This window comes from Pelophylax lessonae, assembly GCF_965119305.1.
Source record: "Pelophylax lessonae genome assembly, chromosome: 8".
NCBI classification, from domain to species: domain Eukaryota; kingdom Metazoa; phylum Chordata; class Amphibia; order Anura; family Ranidae; genus Pelophylax; species Pelophylax lessonae.
Genome location: NC_138775.1, coordinates 192577491 through 192603796, shown reverse-complemented (window position 1 = coordinate 192603796; position 26306 = coordinate 192577491). Strand labels below are relative to the sequence as shown.

The following is a 26306-nucleotide window of genomic DNA, read 5'->3' as shown; positions in this document are numbered from 1 at the left end:
CCACTGGGGGCGCTTTTGCGCTGGGGGATTCTTTTAAAAAAAAAAAAATTTTTTTTTTTTTTTTTTTAAATTTTGTAATTTTTTGCTGACAGGTTTCCCTGGCATTGCCATGGACCCTGCTGCACATGAGTCCCCATCTGATCCCCTCGAGGTGGCCGCAGGGCCCTCCGATTCTCCACTCACCATTGATTCGCTTTCAGTGGTCCTGGAGTCATTTTTGTCCCGGGTGGAGGTGGCCTGTCGGATGGGGGGCTAAAAAACGACCCCCGCCCACCCCTGTCTCGTCCGATACCTCGGACTCTGATCCTGAGCCGGTCGCTGCTGCCGCGGGTTCCTCCTTTAGGGTTGATGTCCCGTGTCCCTCTGACAGTGAGGATGATCTTCCTGCCTCTGCCATAGCGCAGGACAAAGCACTGGTGGACGCACTGATGTCAGTCCGGGAGACCCTAAAACTGGAGGTTGCACCAGTGGAGGCAGTTCAGACGGAAGTTGCCTTTGGCACTCGCAAGCCCTCTAAGGTGGAAAAGGTGTTTCCCTTTCCCAAATGCTTTGATGATATTATTAAAGACGAGTGGGCTCAACCAAAACGACCCCCTGGGATGCCTAAACGGATTGCTAGGCGCTACCCGTTTGAAGAGTCCCTCCTTAAAAAATGGACGCTGCCACCTGTGGTGGATCCACCGGTTTCCAGACTAAATAAAGCCACAGTTATCCCGGTGGAGGATTCCCCGTCCTTTCGGGATCCAGTTGACCGCAGGGCGGAATCTGTGTCCCGTTCCATATTCTCCCTGGCAGGATCGGCCCTAAGGCCAGTGTTTACCATTGCTCTGGTTTCACAGACATTGACGGAATGGGCCAAGCTATTACGCCATGACCTGGAGGGGAGAAGTCTCCCTCCCTCCTGCCGTGCCGGAGTTGCTGGAGCAAATAGTGCAGGGGCTACAGTTTGTGACGCCGCACTGGACGCTGCCCCATTGCTGGTGCGTGTGTCGATCTCGGCGGTGGTCCTCCGGCGCATGCTATGGTTAAAGTGCTGGTCGGCGGATCAGGCTTCCAAAAAAAGCATTGACTGATCTCCCCTCTCAGGGGGATCGCCTGTTTGGTGCTACCTTGGATGAGATTATTAAGGATCTCACTGGGGGCAAGAGCACCTTTCTACCACAGGCTAATAAAGGTAAGGAACCTCGTCGCAGACAGGGACCTTCCTTTACAGCTCACAAGAAATTTTTTCGCTCCTCCGGGGCGGGCAATAAGGCAAAGTCCTCCAAAGCCCCCCCCCCCCCCCCCCCCGGGGGGTTTCAAGAGACCCTGGTCTGGTAAGCAAAAATCTGGTCCTTCCAGACCTGAGGATAAGACCGCTTCAGCATGAAGGTGTGCCCCCACCTAGAACAAGGGTGGGGGGATGTCTTCGCCGGTTCCCGGACCCGTGGCTCTTCAGTATTCAAAACAAATGGGTTCACGAGGTCATACGGTCGGAACACAAGATCGAGTTGCGATCGCTTCTACCGGTGCGGTTCTTCCCTTCCAATATGCGACTGTCCCCGAATCGCCTAATGGCTCTGTTGGGGGCAGTGCAGCACTGGATGCAAAGGGCGCCCATAGAGGGTGCCTATCTTCACGTTCCCATTTACGCAGGACACCAGCGGTATCTGCGCTTTGCGGTGGGAGCGGACCATTATCAGTTTGTGGCGTTACCCTTTGGTCTCGCCTCTGCTTTTCAGGTCTTAACAAAAGTTTGGGCCCTAGTCCTGGCGTTGCTGCGGCAGCGGGGCATATCGGTCCTGGGCTACCTGAACGACCTCCTCTTCTGTGCGGAGTCTCCGCAGGCTCAGTGTCGTACGCGGACTCTCCAAAAGGAGATTCTTCTCAAATGGAACTGAAATTCCGATTCCCTGGACAATCGGATCCGGCTGAGCGAGCGGACCAGGTAGTTTCTGGTTTGGGGGCCTCGGTCTCCGATGCTCAGTCAGGGGAAGCCCTTTTTTCCGAAAGTATCCAGGTTATCGATAAATGTGTTGGAACTGAAAGCAATCAGGTTTTGCCTGGTTCACCGGACCGAGCATTTTCAGGGCTGCTCGGTTCGGATTCAGTCGGACAATGCCACGGCCGTGGCCTATGTCAATCATCAAGGGGACACCAAGAGTGTTCTGGCGGCCGTGGAAGTGGCCAGCAGGTTTTGGGCGGAACATTTTGTTCCGGCTCTTTCTGCAGTTTACGTTCTGGGTGTGGAAAATTGACAGGCGGACTTTCTCAGCCGTCAGACCCTGGATCAAGGGGAATGGCCTCTTCAGACAGAGGTGTTTCACCAGTTGTGCCTTCATTGGGGCACCCCGGACGTGGATCTGTTGGCATCTCGGCGCAACAGAAAGGTGCAGAGGGTTGTAGCCCGCGCCCCCGATCCTCAGGTGGACGCCGCAGACGCACTGAATACTCTGTGGGGGCAGTACCAGCTGCTGTATGCCTTTCCTCCTCTCAAGTTGTCACCGAAACTTCTTCACAAGATAGAGGCGGAGGGAATTCCAGTCATCCTTGTGACTCTGGATTGGCCTCATCGGGCCTGATATGCCGTCGTGGTCAGGCTGGTCGCAGACGCTCCTTGGCGACTTCCTCTCAGGGAGGATCTGCCGTTTCAGGGACCGATCTTCCATCCTGCTTTACGATCGCTGGCTTTGACGGCTTGGCTGTTGAGAGCCAGGTGCTGAAGGACAGGGGTTGGTCTGTTTCAGTTATTCCTACTCTGATTAAAGCAAGGAAAGCGACTTCCAGAAAGATCTATTATCGCACATGGGAAGTCTTATATCGCGTGGTGTGAGTCCCTCGGGGTTCCGCCACGTTCTTACTCGGTGGCTCGGATATTGGCCTTCCTGCAACGGGGGGTTGAGCTGAAGCTGGCCTTGAGCACTTATCAAGGGTCAGGTTTCAGCATTGGCGATCTTCTTCCAGAGGCCACTGGCTACTCATTCTTTGGTGTGGAATTTCATCCAGGGGGTGCGGCACCTGGCTCCTCCGGTGCGCACGCCCTTGCCGCCCTGGGATCTTAATTTGGTGTTGTCGGTTCTCCAGAAACCTCCCTTTGAAAATATTAGGGAGATTCCCTTGCTTAACTTATCCCAGAAGGTGGCTTTTTTGGTGGCTATCACTTCTGCACGCAGGGTGTCGGAACTGGCCGCATTGTCCTGTCGTTCCCCATATCTGGTGGTTCATAGGGATAAGGTGGTTCTTCGTCCAACTCCATCCTTCCTTCCGAAGGTGGTTTCAGAGTTTCATTTGAATGAAGATATTGTATTGCCTTCCCTGTGTCCTAAGCCCAGTCATCCTCGGGAGTTTGCGTTACACTCCTTGGATGTGGTTCGGGCGATCAGGGTGTACTTGGCTACTACTGACTCTTTTCGTAAGGCTGATTCACTTTTTGTGATCACGGATGGCCCTAGAAAGGGGTTGCCTGCGTCTGCCGCGACTATCTCCAGATGGATCAGACAGACGGTGGTGCAGGCTTATTCTATTAAGGGTCGGGTTCCTCCGTTCCCTGTTAAGGCGCACTCCACTCGGGCTCTTAGTGCTTCCTGGGCCTTCTGCCATCAGGCGTCGGTGCTTCAGGTTTGCAAGGCGGCTACCTGGTCGTCGGTTCATACCTTTACAAAATTTTATAAAGTTGATGTGCTGGCATCGGCGGATGCCTCCTTTGGCCGCAAGGTTCTGCAGGCCGCTGTTTGAGGGGACCGTTGGTCTACCTCTGGGTTTTTTTTTTTTTCAGTTGGGTCTCATCCTTTTGTTCGATGAGTCCTTGATGCTTCTGGTTGGCTCCGGTTGGGCCTTCTGGATTGGATTTTTATTTCTGTTATCCCACCCCTCATTTGTGGCACTGCTTTGGGACGTCCCTACTGATATTAATCAAGAAGTCTGCGTCTGTCAATGAGGGACAGAGAAAATTGGATTTTTGACTTACCGTAAAATCCTTTTCTCTTAAGCTCATTGACAGATGCAGGACCCGCCCCTCTATTTTTGATTTGGTTTGGGTTGAATTCTCTGACACTGCTTTGTTACATAACTGACATCCTGTAGCAGGGAGAGAGGATATACCCCCTGGGACTGCCCATAAGGTGTGGCCAGAACTTTTTTCCTGCCTAGTGTCCTACCCCTGTAGGGGGCAGTATATCCCTACTGATATTAATCAAGAAGTCTGCGTCTGTCAATGAGCTTAAGAGAAAAGGATTTTACGGTAAGTCAAAAATCCAATTTTTCAGAAGTAGATCAGCAACAGCAGGTTTCCCTCTGTTGTTGTGTAAACTTCTTGTGCAAATTGTTTTTCTAAAAGTTAAAAAAAAAAAAAAAAAAAGTGTAACATTTCTGTTAATCCATTGTGCTTGTTTGTCTTCCGCAATGCATGTGACTAAACTACCTGGGCAACCTCCCATTATTCAAGCAAAAGCATGGCTACAAAGTGTGTGCTTTCCTGTTCTGTGTGCCGATCAGCCATCGGAGACTGTGGGCTGCTCTTCCATAATCCATTGACAGAGCATGAAAGACCATGACATTGACCTAATGGACATTCGGCCATATTAGGTAATTGATGTCATTAACATCCCTACCCCTTTCGTAGTTGGGCCTGCAGGGCAGGGAATGCCCTGGCTGTATTTGGTTGCAATTGACTGCTTCCTTCCAGGTTTGGTCCAAATACAACTTCTGACCAAACCCAAGCTCATCCCAGTTGTGGTCTGTGACTCCACTGCTGCAAAATAAGACTAAAAAGTTATTTATAGTGTGTTTTTCTGGCAGTTTAGATTGCAGCTTCTATTTGATTGTTTACCTCAAAGTTCAACTGTTTTTTTTTTTTTTATTGGCTAAATGCATTAAAAATTAAAGGAGTACACAGCATTGTTTTTTTCTTTATCAAGCATAGCTTGTCCTCCACATGCTGTAGATTGTGACCTTTGCTCTTCATGTTGAAGCAGTGATTTCTACACAAGTCAGATGTGTGACCCCAGCAATGTCAGACTTGGGGCTCATGTACACTGCAACTTGTAAACGGCCGTTCAGGAGCAGTTGGGCATTTTTTTCAGAAGCCCCCGAACCCACCTCTGTTATCTTATCTGTCCATGTACACAGGGTCGTTTACAGTCATTTACGGGCAGTTGAGTTCAGTGTCATTTTTTGGAAAGCAATTATTTGCGTTCGAACATGTGTTTCCCGGCGTTTCAAACGCAAAAACGCAGCCGAACGCGTTCACCCGCGTTTAGCGCTTGCGTTTTCAGGAGGCCTATATATATATATATATATATATATATATATATATATATATATATATATATATATATATATATATATATATATATATATATAGTACAGACCAAAAGTTTGGACACACCTCATTCAAAGAGTTTTCTTTATTTTCATGACTGAAAATTTTAGAGTCACACTTCAAGAGGTAGTCACCTGAAATGGTTTTCACTTCACAGGTGTGCCCTGTCAGCTTTAATAAGTGTGATTTCTTGCCTTATAAATGGGGTTGGGACCATCGGTTGTGTTGTGCAGAAGTCAGGTGGATACACAGCTGATAGTCCTACTAAATAGACTGTTAGAATTTGTATTATGGCAAGAAAAAAGCAGCTAAGTACAGGAAAACGAGTGGCCATCATTACTTTAACCACTTTACAACTGCTCACAGTAATATTACTGCGGCAGAGTGGCTCGTTATCGTCTGACGACGTAGTACTACGTCGTCAGACACTCCCCCTTCTGGGCGGCGCTTGCGCGCCGCCGGAGGCTCGCTCCCGCTGTTTTCATTCACAGCGGGAGTCGGGCCAGGGGAGGAGCAGCGGCGATCGCCGCTGCTCTTACCCGATCGTCGGGATCGAGTCTGGAGATCTGCCCGCTGTGTGTAAACACAGCGGGCGGATCTCCATAGTGACAGGGAGTGACAGATCGGACTGTTCAGCATAGCTGGACATCCGATCTGTCCATGACTCACTCAGTCACCTCCCCCCCCCCCACACGTCAGTAAGCACCAGGCATACATTAACCCCTCCCTCTCCAATAAAATTAACCCCTTCCCTGCCAGTGTCATTTTTACAGTAACAGTGCATATATATAGCACTGATTACTGCAGTAATGTCACTGGTACCCCCAAAAGTGTCAAAAATGTCAGTCAAGGGTCCGATCTGTCCGCCGCAATGTTGCAGTCCCGCAAAAAAAATCGCAGATCGCCGCCATTACGCGTTAAAAAAAAACACCAAAAATGACAAATCTTTCCCGTAGTTAGTAAACGCAATAACTTTTGCGCAAACCAATCAAAATACGCTTATTGCGATTTTTTTTTTTACCAAACATAGGAAGCAGAAAACAAATTGGCCAAAAAATTTTTAAAAAATTGGTTTTTACATCTTTTTTGGGGGGAATTTCATATAAAAAAAATGTTAAAAATATTATTTTTTCAAAATAAACGCTATTTTTTTGTTTATAGCGCAAAAAGTAAAAATCGCACAGGTGATCAAATACCACCAAAAGAAAGCTCTGTTTGTGGGAAAAAAAGGACGTAAATTTCGTTTGGGAAATTTTATAAGTGAGTATTTCTTCTTGCAGGCAAGTGCGAACCGGGACAGATCGGAGGCTAGCCATTGTGGAATGTACTAGCCCTGACTGTCCCGGGGTATGTTCACTGAAAAAATGTTTCTGTGCCCGGAACTCCGCTTTAACAGCAGCTCAGATTAGAGACCAGGTCAATGGCACACGGAGTTCTAGCAGCAGACACATCTCTAGAACAACTGTTAAGAGGAGACTGTGTGAATCAGGCCTTCATGGTAGACTATCTGCCAGGAAACCACTGCTAAAGAAAGGCAACAAGCAGAAGAGACTTGTTTGGGCTAAAGAACACAAGGAATGGACATTAGACCAGTGGAAATCTGTGCTTTGGTCTGAGGAGTCCAAATTTGAGATCTTTGGTTCCAACCACTGTGTCTTTGTGCGACGCAGAAAAGGTGAACGGATGGACTCTACATGCCTGGTTCCCATCGTGAAGCATGGAGAAGGAGGTGTGATGGTGTGGGGGTGCTTTGCTGGTGACACTGTTGGGGATTTATTCAAAATTGAAGGCATGCTGAACCAGCATGGCTACCACAGCATCTTGCAGCGGCATGCTATTCCATCCGTTTTGCGTTTAGTTGGACCATCATTTATTTTTCTTTTTTAAATCAAGAAAAGCTTTATTGAGAAAAATTCACACCATTACAGTCAGAAAGAAAAAAAAAAAACCTTTCGGATGGCAACATCAAACCATAAACATTACACAATCCACGCCACACCACATTCCCCCCAAGGTTATCATAGTCAAGCACCATCATTTATTTTTCAACAGGACAATGACCTCAAACACACTTCCAGGCTGTATAAGGGCTATTTGACCAAGAAGGAGAGTGATGGGGTGCTGCGCCAGATGACCTGGCCTCCACAGTCACCGGACCTGAACCCTAATTGAGATGGTTTGGGGTGAGCTGGACCGTAGAGTGAAGGCAAAAGGGCCAACAAGTGCTAAGCATCTCTGGGAACTCCTTCAAGACTGTTGGAAGACCATTTCAGGTGACTACATCTTGAAGCTCAAGAGTGTGCAAAGCCGTAATCGAAGCAAAAGGTGGCTACTTTGAAGAACCTAGAATATGACATATTTTCAGTTGTTTCACACTTTTTTGTTATGTATATAATTCTATATGTGTTAATTCATAGTTTTGATGCCTTCAGTGTGAATCTACAATTTTCATAGTCATGAAAATAAAGAAAACTCTTTGAATATATACATACACACATACACATACACATACACACACACACACACACACACACACATATATATATATATATATATATATATATATATATATATATATATGTGTGTATATATATATATATATGTGTGTATATATATATATATATATATATATATATATATATATATATATATATATATATATATGTGTATGTATATATATAATATACACACACACACACACACACACACACGGTCACCCTGACATGGCAGAGTGGGGTCACGCTTACATGGCAGCTGCATGACCCCACTCTGCCATGTCAGGGTGACCTGAGTTTGCAGCTGCTATGTCAGGGTAACCTGACTCTGCCACGCCAGGGTGACCCAACTCTGTAGATTTTGGGTTTGGATTGTTGTTGGTTTGACGACACCCCCCTCCCCCCCAATCGCACCCCCCCCCCCTCAGAATTATCGAGCCAAAACAATATTTTTTGGGGGGTTAAAGAAACAATCCTTTATTTGTAAAGTAGTGTTCACACAAACATAACTATTCAAATTCAAACTATATTACTTTTATTAAAATTCAAACATAACGATACTGAAAAATAGAAAAGATATACCAAACTAGATATGTGCATCCTACCAGGGCAAGCTACCATCTGGGGAAACAAAATAATCAGCAAACTGATTTCTAATTGCACTAACTAGAGCAGTGGAGCGCAGGTCCTGGAACTGAATGTTCTGGGCAGGGTTTGGAGGTGCAGGCTCAATGGATCCTCTCTCTTTGTCAATGACAAGGTTATGTAGAACACAGCAGGTGAGAACTACTTTAATTGCGTTTTTCACATCCAATTGCATTGCAGATAGGAGTACCCTCCACTTAGCTGCACATATTCCAAATGCGCACTCGACAACTCATCTTGCGCGGCGGAGTCTATAGTTAAAATTTTTTTTCAGTATGACCAAGTCCTTGTCCACTATAGGGCCTCATTACATTGTCAGCAAGGCCAAACGTCTCATCAGCTACAATGACCAATGGAAGGCTAGGCTCTGTTGTACGTGGAAGAGGCCTCCATCCAGGAATCGCAAAACGGCCTTTATAGGCGACGCCCCAGGGCGGATTCACTAAAAATTCTCGAATCCCCCTGACTCCCATAGGCTCCAACATCCACACATATGAAGCGTGAATGAGCATCCACCAATCCCAGGAGTACAATAGAAAAATATTTTTTATAATTAAAATATAGTGAACCGGATTTGGGTGGCTTCTTAACTCTAACGTGCTTTCCGTCCAGAGCTCCGATGCAATTTGGAAAGTCTGTTTTGGTCCAAAATTCAGCAATTACTTCTTCCCACATTTCTTCTGTTGGCACTGGCATTACATCTCCATGTAGCTCCTCCCACATTGCAAAGCAGGTTTCACGTGCCACTTTTGCAACTGTTGCAACACCCATCATGAAGTAATGGTGTAGGGATGCAAATGATTGGCCTGTGTCCAGAAACCTTAAAATTAGAAAAAAAATAATCATTACATATACAGCATATATATATATATATATATATATATATATATATATATATATATATATATATATTTATAGTAGATGGATGGGGAGAGAGAGAGCGAAATATATACACATACCTGAGAGTCGCCAAGAGACGTTCTCTGGTGACACGCTCTTCCTTATGTGAGTGTCCATGCGAGTTAGACGGGTCGCAGCCTTTCCAGGAGATCATCAAACGTGCCAATCGACATCCTTGTAAAATTAAAGAATTTATCGGGATAATGACGCAGCTGGACATAGATATTAACAAAATATCCCATAGACGTGCGTTGAGCCATCAATGGATGAGTCCAGTACCGGCGAACTCTGCTCCTCTCACGCAATTTCCTATGTCTTTGGAGCCTCAGCAACAGCAATATCAGGAGCATTCCCTCACACATGCTAATGTTTGGATCCATCGTGAAAACACCCAAAAAAATTCAGCTTTCTACAAACACACTGCTCTCTCAGCCACTGCTCACTCTTTTCTGACTCTTCTCTCACATGGAAAAGGCTGAAAAACATATATTTCTGTTGCATTGTGGGTATTTGGGAGGGTCTCCATATGTCTTTTGCAAAAAACGCCTCTGAACACAAACGCCGCTAAACTTGTCTAAATGCGTCCAAACGCGGCATGCAAACGCGACACAACGGTAATTTTTAAACGTCGTTCTGTAGCTGTCAAGTTCCAGCGTTCAAAGGACTTTTTCAAACGTCCCGTGTACATGTAGTCTTACAGCTTTGCAATTAGCAAAGCTGATGCTTCTTGGATTGGAAAGCTGTAGCTCTGTCATGGAACAAGGGTCCTTCTGTGCAAAATGCTTGCAGGGTAAACCGTTTTCTATTCAGGCTGTAGCTGCATTCTAAACTCTTTGCACACCTTGTGTTTTGATGCACCTGGAATGTTTTAGCGGATTTAAGCAATTTAGAAAGCAGTCACAGCTGGAGTAGAAAGGCCCATTGCTAGAATTCTAAATAGAAGGACTTTCTCTTTGTTTGGGAGCAGTGCCCTCTCTGGGGAGGTCTAGCATACCACTTGCTGTGGACTTTAGAATTCTCCAATCAGCGGGAAGCATAATATTTGCTGTTTGCATGTTGAACAACTGCAGAGAGACCACTGATTCTAGAGCAAGTATCCTTGTATGCAGCTTGCTGGCAGTGGACAGGTAGCTTTCTAAAGAAAAACTTTAACACTTGCATACCTTTTTGTTTTAATGGAATGTTTTAGCTGAACCAAAATGAACGTTCAGTTGGGCTTTAACATTACAGCCAAAGAGGAGGAATGAACCTTTTACAGACACTTTAAGTTAATATATAGACTGTATACCCTTTTCAAATGTGCAAGTGTCAGTGCATTCCTTCTCTTTCCCATTTCTCCCTTGCTGCAAGAAAAGAGCTATCCAACAAAATTCAGAAAGCAATCCTTGAGCAAGTTTCTAGAGGATTCTCCCTGGTTGCCAGAATTAAGAAGTCATCACCTTGTATTTGCATTCTCATGTGAGCCAGTTTACTTCCTGCTATCTGAAAATGCCAGAGGGACCCTTTCTGAAAGGGCCAATGCTTGGTTGCCAGGATACCTCATTGTTATGGATTTCACCTAATGAATGATAATGAGGTGTGTTTAGAATCTGCATGGACAAAAATAACCAAAAAGAAAAAAAAGTAGCAGCCTAGCCTCTATTGGAGGAAATGATTTGCAAGTTGTAAACAGTGTGCTTCGAGATGGCTGGAATCACTAATTTGCTTTGTATTGTGTGTGGTGTTTTTACACAGTGACAGGAAAATGTATTGCTGAGTTCAGGAAGATGAAATGGCTTCTAGTATTTCCTTTAGAATAAACCCCACTGTGTTCTGCTTGCAGTAGTATTGGTATGAGCCTGAGAGGGTAGATGTGATTTATAAAAAGACGAAGGATGACATTACGGTTGTCATTGTCGTCTTCACTGCTATTTTCAGTTTAATCATCTCAAATGTTATTTTTTGTAATGTTTTTATTCCATAGTTTGATTCCTGTGAATGATAATCTGTTGATGAGATTATTGTTTACATTTTATTTTAAGTTTAGGGTTGCAGGTCGTCCAGGCTTCAGTGTGGACTTAGGGTCTTTTCACACAAGTGGTCCGCTTGGTGAACTCCACTTTGCTCAGCGAGGGATCGCTCCACTGATCCACGCTGAGCAGGCGGGATGGCAGGTTCTGCACAGTGAGTGGAGAAAGAGTCCTGCTCTCCCCTATGGGGAACTCGGATGAAAACGGACTGCCTGTCTGTTTTTATCCAAATGAATGCGATCCTGTCGTCACCGTCCCTGCTTTTTGTACTCTGTTCCTGTAGCATGAAACCTTTTCGACCCATCGTTATTCTCAACATTTAGGTAAAAATCTATTCTAACACCGTCTCTCACCTTTTCTATGAGGTGAGCAAGAGCTCTGTGCTAGGAGTATGTTTATATATCCAGTTCATAGAGGTAAGTTAGGGCTGGGCGATTTATCGATTTTTTTAGTTTGAAACGATTTTTTAAAAACTCGAGTTTTTTCTAAAATTGTTTTTTTCCGCCTGTGCAGCCTGCCCCGCATAACTACAAACACACCCTGGGCTCCAGGCCTCCAGCCAGCTCCTAGCACAGGAACCGAACTCCCCAGTAACGGTAAACGGACCACCGCCGCCACGCCGCGCCTGGATGTGACGTCAGCTGCGGGCGGTGCGTCCGTACAGGGGCTGCGGCGCGCTGTGATAGGTACAGAGTAGAGAACTCCCCGGCCTGGATGTGACGTCAGCTGCCGGGAGAGGAGGGGGCGGTGCGTCTGTACAGGCCAGGGGCTGTGATAGGATAGGTACCTATCCTATCACAGCCCCTGGCCTGTACAGACGCACCGCCTGCTTCCTCTCCCGGCAGCTGACGTCACATCTAGGCCGGGGAGTTCTCTGTACTTTTCACAAAAATCGGTTATACTAGGATCGTACGAACAGATAGTAATACATATGGGGAGTCTTTTAATCAGCTACAGCACCTATGTAAATAAAGTGTCAATTAAATAGAACAGACAAATGACATTGTTGGCTATACAGTACTAGAATATGCATGCTAAACTCAGAGCTCTAGGTACCGGCATGTCAATGTAACAAACGTCTTTTTGGCGAATTACAGATTTGTACATTGTTAGCAGGAAGGACCAAGAGCCACCATTCGGAAGCCTTTCATAGCTGGCCCCACCTCCTCCATTACTGGTTATAAAGCGACATTTAAAGCACAGCAGGAAATGCCTTTCACATATGCAGCTGTAGGAAAGTGACAACATAAGGTTATACCTTTCACAGTAAGTTCCAATTCTAGCATACAACACAATGGTAAAAAAAAAAAAGCAGGCGCAGCTGCACAACAAAGAGTGCATTAAAGAAAGTGTGAAATACCTAGCCTGGTCAATCCTGATGCAGTCCTCATCACTGCTGCTTCCACCGTCTACGAGTCTGCTTTGATGATAAACCCCATCAGATGGCCCAGTAGTTATTATAACCTGACCTAAATGATCTCCAATTCCATAGCACTCAATCCCTGGAAAAGAGGTAAAGCCTAGATCCACCTCAACGGGGCCTCCTGCTCCCTTAGCAGGATCTAAATTGTGCCATTCCACAGGCCCACATATTTCACCACAAGGTTCCATTGGAAACCACATATCGGATTCTGTGGATGAACTAAAGTCCACCATAGTAGAGGCCACTGAATCAGGCAGGAAAGTCACTAAGAACTGTTATTCTGCTCTTTCCACAAAGTCGGTCTACAGACTCTATACTGCTCTCTCCAATAGAATTCTATACTGCTCTCTCCAGCAAGACCGTACATTGCTTAGGACAGTCAACAAGCACTCTATTTACTACTCACTCCAATAGAACTCTACTATGCTTTCTTCAGCAAGACAGTCTACAAGCACTTTATAAAGCTGCACTTTTGACACTATATCTGATGTCTGCAGTCATTTTTTAAGTGCATTGAAAAAAAAATCGAAAATCGAATCGAAACTCGAATTTTTCTTTAAAAATCGAAGATTTTTTTTTTAGGCAAAATCGCCCAGCCCTAAGGTAAGTCTATCATTAATGTCGTCCAATCTTGTGGACAACTTTTATTCATTATCAACACACGCAGTTTTTTCCCCCTAGAGTCCCCCACCCTTCTTTTACACATTCCACCCTTACAGGCTCAAGTGGGGTACACACAATAAGAAAATCAGACGAATGATTGTCCGATTTCCCTTGTTGTTTTACAGCAAGTCGTAACGGAGTATGAAAATAAGGAAATGTATGAAAATTCCCATACGACAAAGGTTTTTTTTTTTTTTTTTGCTGGTTTCAGATCATGAGCAGTCTAGGGTTTTCTGATTTTTCTTGTACGAAAGTTGTACAAAAACAGTGCACCTGAAACGAAAATTGTTAGTTTCATCCCCACACAAGAAAAATTTAGGACTTTCTCTTCAGAAATTTTCGTTTGGAAGGTTGGAATTGTACGATCATTCCTTGGATGAAAATGTTCACCCGAATTTCTTAGTGTGTGTAATCCTTTAGTCATAGAGGACATTAATACATGTCCAATGTTTGCAACCCATTTGAGCTCATGGAGGAACTTCAGTCTGTAAGGGGGGGGTGGGGGGGGGGTTGTCTGACTGAAATACTTGAGTGGTAACAGTGGATCCTTAACTCTTTCACGCGAATATGCAATATACACTCATCGGCCTCTTTATTAGGTTCACCTGTTCAATTGCTTGGTAACACAAATTGCTAATCAGCCAATCGCATGGCGGCAGGTCTAAAGGCAAAAGGAGATCCGACATGGTAAGAGCAAGGTGTACCTAATAAAGTGACCAGTGAAGTGTGTATGGAAAGCACTGTGTAAATGGTCAAAACATTATAAGTACCTGGAGTAAGAAAAAACAAATATAGTAGATGACAATATTTGGAATTCTCCCCATAATTGAAGTCCTGAAAATCATTTATGTAAGACTATTTTATGCTTGTTACAGCACATTACTTGCCTTATAAAATCCAGTTTTTCTGCATTTTTGGTGAACAGATTGTTGAAGCATGGGTAGATTTTTTTTTCATGATCCAGAAGCTTTGTTTACATTTATACTAAATGCTTTGAAGTAGTCTAAGCATGACTTCACTTTTCAGACATAATTGCAGGGATGTTTGAAGTACAACACATTCTAAACAGGTAAAGGAAACTGCAGCTGATGAAAGCTGTGGAAGAGCTGCTTTGACTTTTTTTTTTGTCTTGTAATGAATTTTGTAATCAAAAACCTGTTTTGGTCCATTTTAACCTGAAAACCTTCTTTTTTATTTGTAGGAATTTGGTGAAGAAATATTGTCCAAAGAGGTCAACTAAAGATGATGAACCAAGGTATGTCCATTACTTTCAACGTTTTCCTTCCAAATGGTCCAAAAAGCTTGCTTTTATCAGCAAGCCGCAATAATCTATTTTGGCTTTCATCTATGGCAGCAGGACATAACTGCTGGGGATGGGACCCTGGAATAAAATCATAAACCAGCTTCTATTATAAAATGGTAAACAACTGCTCCATTCGTGTCCTTGCAGAAGAACTATTTTTTTTTCTTCCAAAGTGCATTTGTGGTCCTGTTCTGATTGAATGGCCATTTGTTCCCAAAATGCACCTCTATATGCTGGCTTTAACTCCACTCCCTTTTGAAGCCCAAATTATGAGGGAAAGTACAGCAGGCACAAAGTTCCTGCCCTCCAAACTGAGCAGTATGTCACGGTCAGCATTTAGCATTCAGTGCTGCAACTTTATTAATGATAGTAAACGATCACTCCTAGCTTTGACTCGGTGTAAAGTATGTACCTGTGCCCTGTATAAAGTACAAGCAGCAACAGATACAGTACACAGCTACAGTGCCCTGATCTTTTGAGCTAATGAATGAATAATCAGTGATGCCAGACTGGTCCAATGTATAGCACAACTCAACAGCGCAGATTGTTTTTTCATAAAAATTGAAAGATTATACAGGGCTGCAGCGCTTACTGATGCATCGGCTAAGCGGTCTATGTGTATAAGCAGCCACTAATGCAGTGCGACTGGCTTTTTTTTTTGCACAGCTTTGGCCTGTCATAAGGATGCATATATTAATCGGTATTTATAAGACATTTTAACATAATGATAGTTCTTTAATGTTTTTTGTTTTAATGCTATTTCCTACACTTCACAGTAGTGATTGTCTAGTTTCCCTAAAGTTTCACTCTGTTGGTATATTGCAACACCATGTCATGATTTATGCCTAGGGATAGAGAGTTCTATAATATTTGACCTGTTTCAGCAAGAAACCAAATATCCCCAAATGATAACAAGTAAAGCCACTAATAGACTTCTTAGTTCAAGGTGTAGATGGCCCTTCTGGCACTACCTAGCTCAATAAATGTGGATTTAAAAATTAATCGAGCTAGGTAGAAAATCATTGGCTGAATTTTATCATGTCAGATCTTTGCCAGTGCTGCTTGTGCAATAGCTACTGGAGATTTCTCTATTCACACTAGATGGGAGAATCAATTGATTTTCTATTCAGCCTGTAGGTTGAAAGAGAGAAAGTTTGAGCGGTGTATGACTAGCTTTTCAGTATTTTGGGTAAGAAAATGAAAGGCGAAGTTCACCTTTTAAGAAAAATATTAAATGCACATATTTTTGCATGGAAAAAAGTGCGTACTGCCCGTGCCTCCGTATATGCTTTCAGTTAGAAAGCTGGAGAAAGTGGCAATAGACTAACTGTGCGCTGATCAGCAAACTCAGTCCATCTGTTTGTCCCAGTGGTAGACTTGTAGTTTATTCATTCACAGATCTGTCCTGAATTTATTTGTGACCGAAGCTGCGGGGGAGAGGAATCCTTATCTGCTGTAGTGGAAGTGTGCTGGAACATGTTACGCCCTAAATATGCATGTAACATGTTCTGAAGGTGAACTTATCCTTTTAAAGATGGGTACGGTTATGAAAGTTTTAAAGTGATCCTTTTTTGTGTTGCTTTTTTGAAAGGTTTACATCTTGTGCATCCTTCTATAATATCCTCAACGAACTGAATGATTATGCTGGACAACGTGAAGTGGTGGCAGAAGATATCGGACACCGAGTTTATGCAGAAATAATGAGATATTCCCTTGACCTGAAAGCAGAGAGAAAATCGGTATACATTTTCACCTTTTGCATTTAGTCCAATGTAACAATGTCAAAATGCATATACTGCACACCTAATATAGAACAATTCCCCCACTGGTAAAAATGGTGAAAACCTTGCTAATGCATGTCCATGAATGTACTGATGGTCATCAGTGCAATTGACACTGCCCTTTAAAACTTGCTGGTTTTGGCTTGGTCCTATGGCTACATTAAGACCTGAAATGATGGCTTAAAAATAAGACTTGCTTAGTTTTGTAGAATGCTCATTTTTGCAAGTGAAAACAAGTATGCCCCGTGCAGACACATTTATCTTATGGAAGCAACAACGGAGCTTGGTGAACACTGATTCCATCTGGGTCAATAACCCTTTATTTTCTTGGTAGCTGGAAGCACTAGGCAGGTGTCCCATTTTTACATCCAGGTGAACAGACGTAGCTCCCCTTATCCTTTTTGGGACCAGTTTGCATCATTAGTTGTGGTCTTAGTGTTTAAAGAGTGTTTTTCAAAATATCAATAAATCTGACCAACCTTGCACTATTTACTATCCACTGGGACATATTTCTCATCCTTTCAGCAAGTTTGACCTGATTATTTTATTAAAAAATGTACCTGTTTTCCAATGAAGCTCTGACAGTGTGTTTTTGTATTGCAGCATCTTCAGGAGGGGCGGAAAGCCCAACAGTACCTAGACATGTGCTTTAAACAGATGGACAATGTGAGTGATCTTTGTTCTTTATTTTATGCATAGTGTTTTTTTTTTTTTTTTTTTTTTATTATTTAATTATAGACAAAATTCATGGACTTCATGAACTTTATAGGCACAAAAATACAGATTTGTAAAAAATCATATTTGAAATTATATATATATATATATATATATATATATATATACGGTTACATATTTTATTCCTTCTGGCTTAAGGTAGCATATAGTATATCCGTCAATAGATGTTTTGACATGTTTTATGGAAACTGCTTCTTCAGGAGCTTCTTTGGGTGCTGAATAGCTAAAAAGCATAAAAAATCAGATGCATATGTGGCTCAGAAGAAAATGTCAGGGCAAGTAAAAGGGAAATCCAACCGACAAGTCAAGGCATGGGATCAAATACAGTGCCAATAGGAAATATTCCTATTGAGGTCTTAAGGCCTGATCAATGCACTACATATCCAGATAATAGTAGATGTGTGAGACTCTGCATCATATTCCTTCATCAAGGACCGGCAACGGTTTATAATTAACCAACTCTCTTAATCCAACTCTCCTAATCCAAAACTGAGAGGGCCCCTGGAGGGATCGTCCTAATTACCGGTACCCAAATGTATAGTCGGCCACTGAAAATAAGGAAAGTCCCACCTTGTAACCTGCATGTCTCAGAGTGTAGCTGGTTTTACACTGCTTGGTTTTCTTTTTGAATTTTTACATGGAAAGCAGCAATATTAAAAGGGCAAAAAAAAAAAAAAATGGTGAAATGCAGTTAAAATTAGAACTGACCTCGGGATAAAAAATAAATGTTTTTTATATTCATTCAAATTTTATTTTTTGAATGTAAATAGTACCCGAATCTGTCTTGACATCAGTTATTTTTACTATCCGCTGTATAGCCAAGGGAAAGGGTTGCCACATCTGCTGGCAGGTGGAGAGAGAGCAGAGAGACCAGCTTATCAATGTACGAATTCTTTTCACTCTCTGATCACAGGCTTTTGGTTTGTTCTTGGCCAAGTTGCATTGCTTTAGTGCAGCAGATCACGAACCTGGCTGTGTTGACTGACAGGTGTTGCAAGTCTCTGGACTAGATAGAACAATTATTTTGTCGTAAAAGCAGCAATCTGAAATTCACCTTTTGAAAAAATACCACCTTTACTAAAACTTGTTTGTTAAAATTTTGAAATTACACAGAGCAGTTTTAGAAATGGGATGTTTTTTTTTTCTTTCCCTTAAATGTTTTGTTTGCACAAGCTTTATAGACTTTAAATAGTCCACCGAAAATTCATTCTTGTGAGCTGAATAGAAAGGTGCATGTATCCCCATCAGCGCATGATACTGGAGGCTAGAGCGCTTCTCTATTAAAATGTAATTTTGATTTCTTAATATATTCAGGTTTGGTTTGTATGCTTTCATTTTAATCTGATGGTTTGAAAATAACATTTGTGTTTGTCTTGTAGAGTAAAAAGAAGTTTGAACGAGAATGCAGGGAAGCCGAGAAGGCACAGCAGACCTTTGAGAAACTGGACAATGACAGCAATGCCACCAAGTCTGATGTAGAGAAGGTAACCATGCTGTAGTAGTAGCATTAGTTAATACAATAATCTTTATTTGGGTAACCATATCATTCAGTGTCCAGAGTCTGATCAGCTGTGAATGATATAACAGTAGGCATTCTTCTGTTTGCCCAGACCCACTTTTCTATCTCAGTACACAGTGTCTCAGTGGAACAGCTCTTCCTGTTTATAAATGCCTGATGACACATTAATGTAATCAGAAACAAGCATGGGTGGGGGTATGCTTGTCAAACTCCTGGTGGGCTTCTCTGGGATATGAAGAAGAAAAAGGTGCTATTGTGCTTTGCCACAATAAAAACAAAACTTTAGGTTTTAAGTACGAGTAAGAGTTTATTATACAACAGATTTCCCTCCATAAGCCTCTCTTAGAGGCCCATTCATACTGGAATGCAGTACGGTAGAGCCATGTTCCCAGGCAGCTTCCCGCACCACATTTGGATCACAGTGCCCTTGCAATCTGCAGTAGGGGTAAGTTCAAGTAAATGACACACCAAATGCAGGTTGCAAATACATTGCGTTTGCCTGCACTGGATCGCATGGTACAAAAGTACCATGCAGTGCAGTTGCCGCATGTTTCAAAAGCTGTACATGCACTAATTTTGGTACGGTGGAATTTCAGCACATGCTTCTTGACCATTGGGTTATACGCCATCTACAGGAGTAGTGCTAGGCAGTGAAAAAATTCACTGACGCCTACAGGGGCTGTCCTTCACGACATTACCCACACACACTCTGCCACAAGCCAGTTTCTTGCTGCCTAGTGAAGGAGTAGGACCTAGGTTTCTTGCTGGGACTTCAATCTCAGTTTTTTTTATTCTTTTTAAGAATATTTCTTTTTAGTTCTCTTTACTCATTAACATTAGCTAGTGTCGAGATCCTCCTGGTGAACTATAAGCAAAAGCCGGCTGAGGTTTGGCACTGGATAATATAAATCCTTACGGTCTCCCAGCCTGGCCGAGGAGCGTGAGCAGGTTATGGTCCAACTAGGCCTCGCCACAACCGTGCCCCTGTGGACAGGGACGAGCCTGCGAGTGGATGTATTGTCGGGATGCATCGACCTGGAATGTCCTGAGTCGCAGTGTACCCCTTGGCTGGCAGCACCCCCACTCAGGATGAGGTGGTCTGTCCGGAGCAGAGCCCACCCGGTCCATGGTATGGTGAGTAAACTGAGCCCCTCATGTCCCTAGTGGCCTCTGGGGGGATGTGGGCCCACTCCTGGGGATAATGGAACCCAGTTTTCCTAAAATATCCCCCTGGCCTATCAGGATTCCGTCCCTGCCCTCCCTGTTCCCGTATGGGGGCGCTAGATTTGGTGCCTGGGGGTGGGGGGGGGGGGGATACAGCGGTACTTTATCCTGTGGGGTCTTTTTAGGCAGATCCCTGGTGTGGCCTTGTATCTGGGTCCACCATCTTAGGTGTGGGCATCGGCTCCCTGTGTGTGAGGTGAGTATTATCGGTTGTTTCTGGGCATACCCTGCGCACTCTTATCTGCCACTGTTTAAAGGGTAACTCCGAGTACAGTGAATTTAAAGGGGCAGTGCACATTTTTTTTGTAACATTGCAAAATGGAGTCCCAGGCGGCAAATTCTCCATCAGACCCCCTCAGTGCGACTGCCGGTACGTCCGACTCGCAGTCCATAGTGTCTTTCTGCAGCATTGGAAAGTCTGGCATCAAAGGTTGATCTTGTCATGAAACTAGTTGCTAGCCAAAAACAGCCTCTGTCTTCTGACTCAGAGACTGATATGGTCACCACGTACAACCCCCTCCCTGAGGGATTCCTGTCCTCTCATTCGGATGGCGAAGAGGACCTGTCAGCCACAGCGCGGGAACGCGCTATGGTGGAAGCACTTATTTGTTCAGTGAGGGGAAACTTTACAATTGACTGAGCCCACACAGTCAGGAACGCAGGTAGTTTTTGGTGTGAACACCCATGCAATCCGATTCCAGTGCAGAGGAAAAAAAGTTCCTGCAGCATTTTCATGTGAATGCAATACGAGTTCAGCCATACAAACTGTATGGCTGAATTCGCATTGCATGTGATCTGCACAGCAATGCGGTGCAAATCACATGCGCTGTCTGTTTGAAATAGTGTGAACCCAGGCTAAGCGTGTAACCTAGGTCCCTGATCTTTATTTACATAACCAATTTATTTATTTATTTATTTTTTTAAAGGCAAAACAGCAGCTTAACATTCGAACACACATGGCTGACGAGAGTAAAAATGAATATGCCGCCCAACTGCAAAACTTCAATGCCGAACAAAACAAACATTTCTACATTGTCATCCCACAGGTTTATAAGGTAGCTTCCTTCCTTTGCTTATTTTTTACTTTGTTCTCATGTTTTAAATGTTCTCTTAGTACTGTTAAATCTGAGGATAGTCTACATACTGCCCACTGTGTACTTCTTAGGATGAAAATAATACAGTAAACCCCCGTTATATCGCGGTTCAGTTTTTGCGGTCCTGGTATATTGCGTTTTTTTTCTGTAAGACCTATTAATATTAGTTTACTAATTTAAATCATTGTTAATGAAATATTTTTGTGTTTTCCATTGCTCTTGCTCTGTCTCTTAGTATCTTTTATGTGTTTAAATGTGTTTTTATTGTTTTAAGTGTGTTTAAAGACCTTAAAATGCTTTTAAAAGTACAGTGAAAGTTCTAAAAACATGCCTAGTGTGTATTTAAATAGGGTCTTTCTATTTTGCGGATTTTCACTTTTCGCGGGCGGGTCCGGAACGTAACTCCTGCGATGGAGGGGGGTTTTACTGTACACTGCTCAAAAAAATTAAAGGAACATTGAAAACACATTAGATCTCAATGGGGAAAAATATCATGCTGTATTTCTATACTTATATGGACTGGCTAATGTGTTAGGAACAAAAGGATGCCACATCGTTTAATGGAAATGAAAATGATCAACCTACAGAGGGCTGAATTCAAAGACACCCCGAAAATTAAGGAGGAAGTAAACCCTCCCCCAAAAACGGAAAAAAAAAAAACCCTGTAAGACAAAGGCATAATGAGCTAGTATGCATCGACCGAAGCCCCCATGGTGCCGCCTACTCAGCGACAGGACGGTCGAACATGCTTCCTGGTTTGCGTCCTCTGGCCATCTGATTGGCCGGAGGCGCGATTACGTGCGCGCGAGAGCCACCGTTCACGGCACAGGGCTCTGAAGAAACGGCACGGGTGGCCGTTCCTTCAGAGTGCATGAGCCAATGACATCATCCGCTGCATTAAAAGTAAACATCTCCTAAACGGTGCAAGTTTAGGAGATATTTCAGTACCTATAGGTAAGCATTATTATTAAAGGCTTACCTATAGGTACAAGTTCAAAGAGAGGGTTTACATTACAACCTCTTTAACCACTTGCCGACTGCTCACATTGAGGGTACTGCGGCAAAGTGGCTCGTTATCGTCCAGCGATGTAGACCTACGTCGCTGGATCCCTCTCGGCGGCGCACGTGCGCCACCGGAGGCTCGCTCCCACTGTATTCAGACATAGCGGGAGTCGGGCCAGGGGAGGAGAGGCGGTGATCACTGCCGCTCTTCCCTGATCGTCGGGGATCGAGTGAGGAAATCCGCCCACTTGTGTAAACAAATCGGGTGGATCTTCTATGTGACAGTGACAGATTACAGGATTCAGCATAGCTGAACCTGCGATCTGTGTCTGTCACACAATCCCCTCCCCCCCCACACACGTCCGTAAGCATGAGGCATACATTCAACCCCTTGATCACCAATAAAGTTAACCCCTTCCCTGCCAGTGTTATTACTGTAACAGTGCATATTTATAGCACTGATTACTGTAGTAATGTCACTGGTACCCCCAAAAGTGTAAAAAATGTCAGGGGTCAGATCTGTCCGCCGCAATGTCGCAGTCCCGCAAAAAAAATCGCAGATCGCTGCCATTACTAGTAAAAAAAATAAACAATAAAAATGACAAATCTTTCCCGTAGTTAGTAAACGCCATAACTTTTGCGCAAACCAATCAAAATACGCTTATTGTGATTTTTTTTTTTTTTTTTACCAAAAATATGTGGCAGAAAACAAATTGGCCTAAAATGTTAAATTTTGATTTTTAATTTTTTTTGGGAATGTTTTATATATCAGAATGTAAAAGATATTGGGGGTTTTTTTTTTTTTTTCAAAATTGTCGCTCTTTTTTTAAAAAATTAAAAATCGCACAGGTGATCAAATACCACCAAAAGAAAGCTCTGTTTGTGGGGAAAAAAAAGACATAATTTAATTTGGGTACAGCGTTGCACGACCGCGCAATTGTCCGTTAAAGTAAAGCAGTTAAAAATATGCTCATTGAGGATTTTTTTGTCAAAGACATGTAGCTAAATACATTTTGGCCTAAATATATGACAAGAATTGAATATATTGGATATTTTTTAACTGTCAAAGTAGAAAATGTCAATTTTTTTCACAAAATTTTCGCTCTTTTTTTTTTTTATTAACCACTTTAGGACCGCGCGCGATAATACTACTGCGGCAGTGCGGCACGATACCGCTCAGCCACGTAGTATTAACGTCATGCGCGATCGCAGGTCCAGAGCGCGCTCCCGCGCGCTGCGGGTCCCGATACCGATGGCATTCGGTAGGGAACCGATCAATCACCAGATACTGACCAATGATTTTTGGTCAGTGTCTGTAGATCGGTCCCCACCAATGGCAATCTGTCCCCTGTCTGTGTAATGTAAACACAGACAGGGGAAGTGATGTCACTGTCCCTCCTGAAGTCCTTTCGGTTCCAGGAGAGAGACAGAGACACACCAAAAACGTGAGTTTCCACCAACACTACACTGACACACCTCACATAGGCACATTTAACCCCTTCATCACCTCTGATCACCCCCTGATCACCCCCAAACCCCTCACAGTGAACACTATATACAGTGGTATACAGATATTTTACTGATCACTGTATAAGTGTCACTTGTGAGCGTAGTTTGCGCCTGCGTTAGGCCCAAATAGGGTTAGGGTACCCGCCACCTATCCCCTAATAAAGTTTTTACCCCTTGATCAGCCCCAGTTAACCCCTTCACTACCTATTACTCTGTGCACTAAATACAGTATATAGGTAAATACTGATCACTGTATTTAGTGTCACTAGTGACCCTAATTTGCGCTTGCGCTAAGCCCATATAGGGTTAGGGCAACCGCCACCTATTCCCTAATAAACTTTTAACCGCTTGATCTTCCCCAGTTAACCCCTTCACTCCATATAAAACAGTGCACTAATATATACAGTATATCAGATAACTACTGATCACTGTATTTAGTGTCACTGGTGACCCTAATTTGCGCTTGCGCTAGGCCCGAATAGGTTTAGGCCACCCGCCATCTATCCTCTATAAAGGTTTAACCCCTTGATCTCCCCCAGTTTAACCCCTTCACTTCCCTGTCACAGTGTTGGGTAGTGGAGTAAAATCAAAAATTTACGCCATTAGAAAACCTAAAGATGGAGATTGATTTTCGGGGTCCCGTACACAGCTAGGCTCCCAAAAAGTCTCACATATGTGGTATCCCTGTACTCAGGAGAAGCAGCAGAATATATTTTGGGGTGTAATTACACATATACCCATGGCATGTGTGAGAAATTTATCTTTTAGTGACAACTTTGTGTTAAAAAAAAAAATTTTTTTTTTTTATTCATTTTTCAAACACCTGTGACAAAAAAATTAAATATTCAATGAGCTCAACATGCCTCTCAGAACATTCCTTAGGATGTCTACTTTCCAAAAAGTGGTAATTTGGGGGGGTCTTGTACTGCCCTGCCATTTTAGCACTTCATGAATTGAGATAGGCAGTCAGAAATTAAAGCTGCGTAAAATTTCAGTATTTACACCATAGTTTGTAGACGCTATAACTTTTGCGCAAACCAATAAAAATACGCTCATTGAATTTTTTTTTTTTGTCAAAGACATGTAGCTAAATATATTTTGGCCAAAAAAAATGACATAAATTGAGTATATTGGATATTTTTTAAAAGACAAAGTTGAAAATGTCATTTTTTTGCAAAATTTTCGCTCTTTTTTTATTAATATCGCAAAAAATAAAAAGCGCAGAGGTGATCAAATACCACCAAAAGAAAGCTCTGTTTGTGGGAAAAAAAGGACGTAAATTTCGTTTGGGTACCACATTGCATGACCGCACAATTGTCAGTTAAAGTCGCACAGTGCCGAAGCACAAAAAGTGGTCTGGACGGAAGACAGCAAAATCCTCCGGTGGTAAAGTGGTTAATATCGCAAAAAATGAAAAGTGCAGAGGTGATCAAATACCACCAAAAGGAAGCTCTGTTTGTGGGGAAAAAAAGGACGTATATTTCGTTTAGGTACAGGGTTGCATGACCGCGCAATTGTCAGTTAAATTCGCACAGTGCCAAGTTGCAAAAAGTGGCCTGGACGTAAAGCAGGAAAATCCTCCGGTGGTAAAGTGGTTAAAGTGAAAAAAATGATACAGCAGCAGGCTAGTCCATTTTGCTGAAACTTCATTGCAGCAACTTAAAATGGTACTCAGTAGTTTGTATGGCCCCCACGTGCTTGTATGCATGCCTGACCACGTCAGGGCATGCTCCTTTTTGAGACGATGGATGGTGTTCTGAGGTATTTCTTCCCAGTTCTGGACCAGGGCATCACTGAGCCCCTGAACAGACTGAGGATCAACCTGGTGGCGTCATATGGACCAAAACATAATGTCCCAGAGGTGTTCTATTGGATTTAGGGCAGGCGAGTGTGGGGGCCATTCAATGGTATCAATTCCTTCCTCCTCCAGGAACTGGCTGCATACTCTCGCCATATGAGGCCGGGCATTGTTATGCACCATGAGGAACCCAGGACCCCACTGCACCAGCGAAGGGTCTGATAATGGGTCCAAAGATTTCATCCCAGTACCTAATGGCAGTCAGGGTGCCAATGTCTAGCCTGTAGAGGTCTGTGCGTCCATCCATGGATATGCCTCCCCAGACCATCACTGACCCACCACCAAACCGGTCATGCTGAACAATGTTCCGGGCAGCATAACATTCTCCATGGCTTCTCCAGACGCTTTCACGTCTGTCACATGTGCTCAGGGTGAACCTGCTCTCATCTGTGAAAAGCACAGGGCACCAGTGACGTACCTGCCAATTCTGGTGTTCAATGGCAACTGCCATTCAAGCGCCACGGTGCCGGGCAGTGAGCACAGGGCCCATTAGAGGATGTTGGGCCCTCAGGTCACCCTCATGAAGTCTGTTTCTGATTGTTTGGTCAGAGACATTCACACCAGTAGCTTGCTGAAGGTCATTTTGTAGGGCTCTGGCAGTGCGCATCCTGTTCCTCCTTGCACAAAGGAGCAGATACCGGTCCTGCTGATGGGTGAAGGACCTCCTTTTGGTCCTGTCCAGCTCTCCTGGAGTAACTGCCTGTCTCTTGGAATCTCCTCCATGCTCTTAAAGAGGTTGTAAACCTGATTTATTTAGAACGAGCCCCCGCCGTGCCGCCCGCTTACCTCTGACGTGCGACATGTTCAGTCGCCCGTCTTCCGTGATCGCGGCATCCGGCATTCTGAT

The 26306-nt window shown here is 43.7% G+C and overlaps 1 protein-coding gene across 3 annotated transcripts in view; it reads left to right on the top strand.

The window, feature by feature from the left end:
• Window positions 1-26306, top strand: part of FNBP1L (formin binding protein 1 like) — a 300029-nt gene that overhangs the window by 190746 nt on the left and 82977 nt on the right. For all 3 annotated transcript variants that reach the window (XM_082265869.1, XM_082265868.1, XM_082265870.1), the window contains exons 3-7: window positions 14636-14689; window positions 16329-16476; window positions 17122-17184; window positions 18633-18737; window positions 20923-21051. In XM_082265869.1, the coding sequence (XP_082121995.1) occupies window positions 14636-14689; window positions 16329-16476; window positions 17122-17184; window positions 18633-18737; window positions 20923-21051 (499 nt within the window). The remainder of the gene's footprint in view (window positions 1-14635; window positions 14690-16328; window positions 16477-17121; window positions 17185-18632; window positions 18738-20922; window positions 21052-26306) is intronic.